At 37.9% G+C, this 8,437-nt stretch overlaps 1 protein-coding gene across 1 annotated transcript in view; it reads left to right on the top strand.

Annotated features, from left to right (window-relative positions):
- LNPEP (leucyl/cystinyl aminopeptidase) overlaps positions 1–8,437 on the top strand; it is a 35,107-nt gene that overhangs the window by 673 nt on the left and 25,997 nt on the right. The window contains 2 exon segments of the mRNA XM_010190891.1: positions 1–192; positions 2,918–3,056. The exon segment at positions 1–192 is cut by the window's left edge and continues 11 nt beyond it. Coding sequence (XP_010189193.1) covers positions 1–192; positions 2,918–3,056 — 331 coding nt within the window.

Genomic DNA, 8,437 nt, shown 5'->3' with positions numbered 1-8,437 from the left:
AGCAGGAGGACATCAAGCAAAACCAGTTGAATTCCTGGAAAATCCATTGCATGACCAGGTCGCAATCATGACTCCTGAAGCTCTCCTTGTAGGGCAGAATTATACTGTCAACATAGAATATTCATCTAATTTATCAGATACCTATTATGGCTTTTACAAAATTTCTTACAAGGATGAGAATTCTAAACAAAGGTATGCCCACAAATGTAGCTTCTGTCTTCTGTCACTTCTAGATTGTGCTTTGATAATAGAAATAACAATGATTGCTTTTTCTATTGGATGTTACATACGACTGATTCCTACTGAACAAAATCAATCTTTAATGGTCTGATTAATCTACCTGAAAAATGTCTTTCATGGATGAGTTCATTAAGTCAGGGCAGTCTCTCCATCAGTGAAGTGTAGTGCAATATAATAGTTGTAGGTAACTTCTTGTTTATTTGTGTGGCTTCTTGTTTATTTAATTTTTAGTTTCTCTCTTTGGAAATTCTTCCTAGATCTTTTGAGACCCCGAGTCTCAGGGCAGGGACATGGGGAACAAAGTCACACCATTCAGGAGAAGATCAGCTTTGAGACCATCTGAGAAACCTGAACATGCAGAAGTCCATGGGATCCAGTGGGATGCATCTCACAGTCCTGAGAGAACTGCCAGATGCAGTTGCCAAACCACTCCCAGTCATATTTAAAAAGTCATGGCAGTCAGGTGAAGTCCCCAGTGACTGGAGAAAAGGGAAATATCACACTCGTTTTTTAAAAAAAGGTAAATCAGTGCTTTTTACTGAGTAGACTGTGGAGTCTCCTCTGGAGACATCCAAAACCTGCCAGGATATGTTGCTGTGTGACCTACTCTAGGTGATCCTACTCTAGCAGCGGTCTTAGACTAGATGATCTTCTCTTCCAACCCCTACCATTCTGTGATTCTGGTGAGATTAATAAAATCATCACCCACCACTACACACTTCAAATGGGCCTTGCATTGGTCAGGTTCATGCCTTTACTGGCACATAATTGTCCATGCAGGTTTTCTAGAAACAGAGCAGTGCAATAAACAGAAGATGGAAAGAGCAGCATGGGTCAGTCTAGGACCAGCTGACAGGAAAGTAGTTTTGAAGAGCCCACAAAACTACTGCTAGATAAAGACAAAAAACTTAGCAGCTTGTGCTATGAAATGCTAAGATCTTAAGCTAAAAAAAATAGTTAAATGGAATATAAAGGAAAAGGCAAGAAAAAAGTGTTATCAGTGTTACGAATCTTTGCGATAACAGAGTTTGAATGGAAATTCCTTAAATATTAATAGATTTTGTTTCCTGAAAGGGGAAGACAGAACTTACAACTAGCACCACCAGCCCAGCCTTTTACAAATTGACAGTACAGACTTGAAATTGCACTCTGGGAAGAGGATCACACTACGATTGTATTTATTTTCAGTTACTTAGGATGCTTCATTGAGCTGTTGCAAACTTTTTCAGTGAGACTCCTTGAAGAAGAAAACGCAAGTGTGGCAAACTTGATCATAATTTTTCTCTGTCCAGTGAGATATGATAGCTAAACACTGCTAAGTGTTGTTGATAAGCTTTTTTTTGAAAGAGCTGTTCCTGAACGTATTTTACGGTGTTATAATGTGTGTATGACCATTAAAGAGAATCTGTTGCTGCTTGGGAAACTGCTGATAGGCTTCAGAATTTTGTCATTATAACAAAAATGCCACAAGTTATCTCTATTGTGGAATGCATTGGATAATAAAGAATCACAAAAGATGTAGACTGCATCAGAAGAATATAACCACAAGATGAAATGAAGCAGAACTAAGTAGCTTATTACAAACATTAATGCCATGCGTTATCATGAAGTAAGTGGGAGTAAGAATGCAGTAAGTGTGGAGGGCAAAAATCACTTGAATGATTAGCCTTTTTCTGAATTTTCATGTTTTTTCCTATTCTGATGTAGCTGAAGCTTTGTTTTCTTCTTGAATTTAGTAGAAAGACAAAGTGTAAGTGTTCACAGAGGAAAAAGATGATCTGTGAGTAGGTTCTTGAGTTTTTGTTCCTTTTCAGTCTAGCACTATCTGGTTTTGTTCAGGAACAGGATGTAGCACATGCTTTAACTTGTATGCTTTTCAGTAAATCCTTTTCAGGATTATCACCCTTTCTCTAGGTGATCCTGCTCTGGCAGGGGGGGTGGACTGGATAATCTTTCGAGGTCCCTTCCAACTCCTAACATTCTGTGATTCAGATAACTCTCTGCTGACAACATAATTTCCATTGCCTTGCCTGCCTCTTCTATAAAAAAGCTGTAACTTCTGCAGCTAGTTAGTATCAAAATACTGGAGAAGGAATGTAGACTTCTAAGTTCTCTTGTGATACGACTAGCTGTTTAATTAAAGATGAGACAGTGCATGAATTTACACAGAATCCATCTACTAGCCAGCAAAGAGAACAGGCATACAGTTAGATGAACTGTGGGAGCATCTGCAGGAGGGGACATTAAAATCAGATGAGGAAGCTTACTTGTATTCCCATCTGCTACTGAGGTTTCAAAACTTTCATTTAGTAGGCATACTCAGTAATGTAATTTTTCAGTCTCTTTTTTTGTCCCTTCTTACTGGAAACTGCCTGGCTTGTATTTTGATGATTATTCTGTAATTGTATTATTGCAGGTGTATTCTTCTTTGTTAAAAAAGCAAAAAACAGCCAAGGAAATTAGTCCTTAAATAAATACATTTTTTGGATTTTATATAACCTTTTTGTTAATGAACTATTTATTCAGACTGGACCAATGCTGTCATCTACCATTCTGAAAGCTTCTCTCACAGCAAGCTGATGCAAGGCATAGGGGGAAAATGGCTGTTTTATCGTAAATAAACTGATTTTATCCTTGTCAGAATTCTTAATTTGCTCTTTTCTACTCTTACTATTAGGTGGTTTGCAGCAACTCAGTTTGAACCTCTGGCTGCAAGGTCTGCTTTTCCATGCTTTGATGAACCAACATTTAAAGCTACTTTTTTAATCAAGATAAAAAGAGATGAGAAACTCTCCACTCTGTCAAATATGCCAAAGGTACCTGCTTTAGTAAGGAATTTTAGTAGATCTGCTGCCTAGATAATCTGTTTAAGTGCTTTGCATTTTGTTTTTGTTGCATTAACATCCAGAGGATTGGCTGGGTGGATCAGCTCTGAACTGTATGACTTGATAACAAGTTAACTGTCTCTTCCTCAAATACTTGACTAAGTCACTAAGTGACTTCGCGGAGAAAGCGACTGTTCAATGCTCTGCACAGTAGGGACAGTTGAATCACTATGGGAGGGATTCCTGTTGTATTTAATTGAATCATTATTTTGCAGGAGTTTGGTTGTTCGTTACATCAATCTCAACAGCCCTTAAGATTATTTTCTGATTCTTCTATGTTTGCTGGTACCGCACATGTGCAGAACAATGGAATTTCTTTATCAATAGTTTGTGTAAATAGCAACAGTCTCTGTGAAAGATATGCCTGGTCTTGAATTATATGCTTTTGAGCCTAAATGAGAGGAAGTAGTCTGTGAATACAGTCAACCCCAGAACATGAATGAGGGATCTGAAATTTTTATTTTCAGGCAAAATCTTGCAAGAGCATATCTGAATTTTATGGTGATGCTTTATGCCATTAAGCCTTTGGACAAACCATTATAGAAACCTAATACTTTTAGACAAACAAGCAAGACTGACTTAACTGTCTGTGTCTGAACTAGGTTGTCTCTCATCAGAACATTACCATCATTTGTGACCCAGCAGAAACGCATTAATATTGGTATTGATCTAACCAGTAACGAAAAGAATTACACCCTCGGTTTTGGTTGAACACACATTTTCACCGTGCAGTCTGGGTTCCAGACAGTTGTCAAAAGCTTAGGTGATGATATAGCTACTCTGTTTTTGAAAACCAAGCTAATAACTGCAATGTTAAGGAATAATATCTTTTTCACATGAATGTTTGTGTTCTTGGATTTGTGGTGATTCTCAACCATTAGCAGGTTTGCATCACTGCAGTTTACATCCAGGCCTTAAAGCACTTTATTTGCTTATCTTCTCTTCACTAAAAGTAGAAATAGAGTCTGCTGGACAAGTCTTCTGGGTCATGTAAACAAGAAAGGGCGCTCACTCACTTTCCTCTGCTAGGAGTTGGACAAGTGGCTAAGGCAATTTCAACACCTTCCATAGTACTTCATGTACAAAAAGTGAACTATGGTTTACCATGTGTGCAGCAGACATTGCTGCACAGAATAACTGAACATAGTTGCTCTAAGTCTATCCTGTTCTTCATTGTACCTTCCACATACGATGGGTACAGTGAAAGACCAACACTATTTCTGTTTTCAGCATTTCTGTTGCACCACACTACCATTGAGTGTTTACTGCTGCTGTAATCCTGGTATATTCTGTATGTTCTCTTGCTCATTTGTGATGACATCATATAAAGAAGATGAGAAAGGAGATTCTGTGACAGTTTTGATCCTTATTAGTTGACACATCTGATACTTCTGGTATACCTCTGGCATCTAGTGCCTTGGTTGCCAGCTTGACTGATAATAATTGGCAAATGAAACAGAGGCAAAATAACCATCAGCTCTTCTATTGAAGGAAAATGGGGACAATTTAAGAGCAAGGAGGGTGTTTACTAGAGTTACTAGGTATTACTGTTTTGGTAGCAGTTACCTGCCTGCTGTGCTTTAGTATGTCTGCTAATGCCCAATGTGGTAATAGACTTCTCCAGAAGAATAAGCAAGGGCCCTTGTGGTAGCAGAAGTACTTCCTTTGTTGTTTTTTTCCACCATATGTGGTTCTGCAGGACCTCTAAGCTGTCTTCTTCAGTAATTGCTTTGTTTAGTCATTTAATCTAGCCCCTCTACCATCTTCCTTACTTTCTCCTATGATTTCACTCAGATTTCATGTCTTTTGTGCAAGGTGTGCATGCAACTTTGCATTGACAGGAAGAAGTCATCTGGGAAACTCTTGCATATGTTTGTGGCATTGGGCAAGACTCTGAGATTTCAGACTGTGTCTTCCTGCATTGCGTCACTTGACACAGTGAACAGTGAGTGTTGGTAGAAGGCTTTTCAGCCTCCTTGAGAGAATCTGCAGAGGAGCTACTTGGATCTCAAGCTCTGCGTTGACAACAGTTGTGACCTAACTGGTCCAACCAATATGCCTGAAAGGGCAACTCTGGATTTCTTGTTTAGTCAGTTATTATTTGCTGCCAGAGAATCTTCCGCTGATTAATCTGGAAATAGCTGACTCTTACCTCTTGGACGGTGTAAATTAAGTCTGGAAAAGACAGATTGTTACTTGCCTTAGTCTTGAACCTGCCCTGGCAGTCCTGCAAAGCACGTGCCTGTGGGTTTCTGTGTTTAGGAAGGAGTTTCTTCTGCATCCCATCTGTCCCTGCTCAACTCCAAGTCCTGTAACAAAGCATCCAGTAGCCCTTTTGGTGTTGTCCGTGAGTACTAGTGTTGTGTCCATGATGTGTTTGCACAATGAGGAATCATCCACACAGAGAAAACATAGATGACCTGCCTTTACTGTAGGGTCATTACTGCATCTCTTTCTTCCTCCTTACTTAAGGACCCATTTACATTTAAGTTTCTAGCCTTTCTTGCTGCAAAGTAGCACTCATTGCATTCATTTTTCAAGGAGATAGGGAACCATTTGAAAAATTAACACTTGGGAGATGTGACCTTGTACTCATTCTACTTGCAGAGAAAAATGGGTTAGTATTGCACATTTGTGTAATGTTAAACATTGGTGTTATGAATTTTCCCTATTGGTTGCATTAGACATGTACTGTTTGACTGTTCCTGTACTGCACAGAAAAAACCCATCTTTTTCCTTCCCATCTGTCTCTACACAGTTTTTCCAGTCACTTGTGCCACTCCTGCATTATGAATTTCCTTTTAAATTACATTATGCTCTTTTGCATCTCTTTTTGGTGTTTTGACTCCTGCTGCTGTTTGTCATAGCGCTTGAATTGCCTTCAGATCTGTTACTTCCTCTTTGCCTTGCATACTGCATGTCTGCTGCTCAGCTACCTGTAGATGCTACAGGCAGAAGTCCTGTGCGTCCTTCAAGCTGAGACTTCTTCCTTCTGTCTTGTCAAGCTTTTCCAATATCTGTTTCTCTGCTTTGTAACCCACCTTCTGTATCTTGCTGCATTTGTTCTTGGTATCAGACCTTTTCAATTGAACTTCCTGTTTGTACCCTCTTTCTCTCTGTAACTTTTACTAAGCTTGTTATAGTGAGAATGTGTTTAAGAGCATATTAACAATTTCATCAGCATTTTCTTCTGTTGTTTAGATCTCTGTTTTATAACTTGGCTGTTACTTTATCTGTATGACTGATAAAGATTTGAGAAAGCTTCCAGATGTCGAACAAAGATAATATTTTTTTTAAAAGACATTAAAAGCAATGAAGTTGTTTTTAAAGTGCTGGGAATCAAATGCGAGTTCTTGTGTTAAAAGAACAGGTCAGGTTTAATTAGAATTTATCAGGAAGGTGTAAGGACATACAGAGCAAGTGAATTGATATTTTTTGCTAATGGACAATATCTCCAAGATAATTACTCACTTGTGTTTATACTGCAAACAGTATTGTTTTCTTTTGTTTTCTCCCCCAACTTTATGCCCTGGTAATTTGATGCTGTGTAATTCCTCTTTTGTGTATGAGATCCAAACATGCAGTCTGTTAATGGGTCCAGAAGTTCCTTTGGGTTTTGTAATTTGTCAACATAACTTGCACATGTGAATTACAATAAAATACTTATTTTTGTTACTGTACAAATAAAGAAATTAGGCACAAGAGTTTCTGTGAAATAATACGCTGCCTCAACAGCAATTCTTGTATCAGTGACTTCTGTTTCATGTAATAGTAACCATTTTTATGGGCAAAGCTTCTTTTAATTGGCATGTTTTTATTATTTATTTCATTTTTTTAAATCCCTGATACTACAGGTGCTCTAGCACATGCTAAATTCTTACATTTACAGACTTAGCCTGAATTAGGCATTCTGTTAGGTCGTGTGGGCCCCCAGTGCAGTAAGTACAGGCTAGTAAGTTGATTCTTGTACGCATAAAGAAAGAAATGTGAAAAGTGAATAAGAGTTTTGCGTTGTGTAGAAAGATCTTGTGTTTATGAGATCATTACTAGGATAGGCTCACTTCTGAAAGTAAACACCTAAACAAACCCCTGTTAGGAAAAAAGTTGCACAGATTCTTCTGTAGTAATTGCAGGTCTTGGTAGCAAGCTGTCCTGGATGGACAGACGTTTTAGTTTATCCATGAGAAGGTTAAATGTGAAATTCATGATTTTCTGTAAATACCTACATAAGCAAGAGACCTTAGAAGGCAGCCTTCTCAACTAGCGTGTACGTTGCTAATATGGCAATACTAGCTATGCATACATGGCTGACACACGTTGAGGCTAGGAAGAAAATATGTGTGTTTTGGGCTTATGGTGTTTTCTTTTCTGGTTTTGTTTGCTTAAAAAAAATAGGATAACTGACTTTTGATCCAGCCACAGTAGATTTTCTTCAGTAGGGTGTCACCTCTTTATAAAGATTAACCTGTAGTAAAGGCGGAAATTTGTGAATTTGCTGAAGGAATTCAACAATGGTATTCTGTTCATATGCAAGTGGTCAGACTACATGATTATATTAATTCTATCTTCAGGCTCAAAATTTTATTTCTCTTTAATGCAGACTGTTAAATTTTCAGTGGCAGTTAACAGTTAGATCTTGGTTTGGTTTGGTTACTGTTGTTGTTAAATGTTTCTAGTTTCTGGAAACAAACTTACTTATGAACTTTCAGATAACACATGAACTGCCATCTGTGTCTCCAGACATTTACTATTCTGCACTACAGTGGTTTTAAAGATTTCACTTTATTCTTTATATAACTTGTGTTTGTGAAGGACCATACAGAAAAGTACTTTTAGGCATAGAGCGTGCCTTTCCAGGACTGACATTAAAAAATCCTTTTGCGCTAGAAGCCATTTAAGTTACGCCATGGTATCTTACTTCAGAAGACCGGGCAGACAGTTACTTCTTGCAATGTATGTTAATGTGGGCACATTTTTGCTCTGAACTAACTGAAACATTAGGTTTTCTTCACTTTTTAAATTGCAATCTCTATTCATTTGTAAGGGACTTTTTGTTCTGTTCTTTTAAAATAATGAGTATGCCTGGCTACCTAGTTTTGAAGAGCCTTTGGGGAAGAGACAAATGCAGAGACTAGTGCAATACCAGTATTTTTAATAGGCTGTGCTGAACTGTTGGTTTCTCCAACAATGAAGTTGTCTAGTAATACTGCATAATAAAACATTGATAAATAATTTTTGAGTACATAGGCTTAAATGTTTTGTATCTCCTTAAGTTTTGTTACACAATGAGTAGGTTGTGAGTATCACCTATC

Source organism: Mesitornis unicolor, unplaced genomic scaffold, assembly GCF_000695765.1.
Source record: "Mesitornis unicolor isolate BGI_N332 unplaced genomic scaffold, ASM69576v1 scaffold8198, whole genome shotgun sequence".
Classification (NCBI taxonomy): domain Eukaryota; kingdom Metazoa; phylum Chordata; class Aves; order Mesitornithiformes; family Mesitornithidae; genus Mesitornis; species Mesitornis unicolor.
The sequence above is the reverse complement of the archived record's forward strand: the minus strand, read 5'-3'. Positions and strand labels throughout refer to the sequence as shown.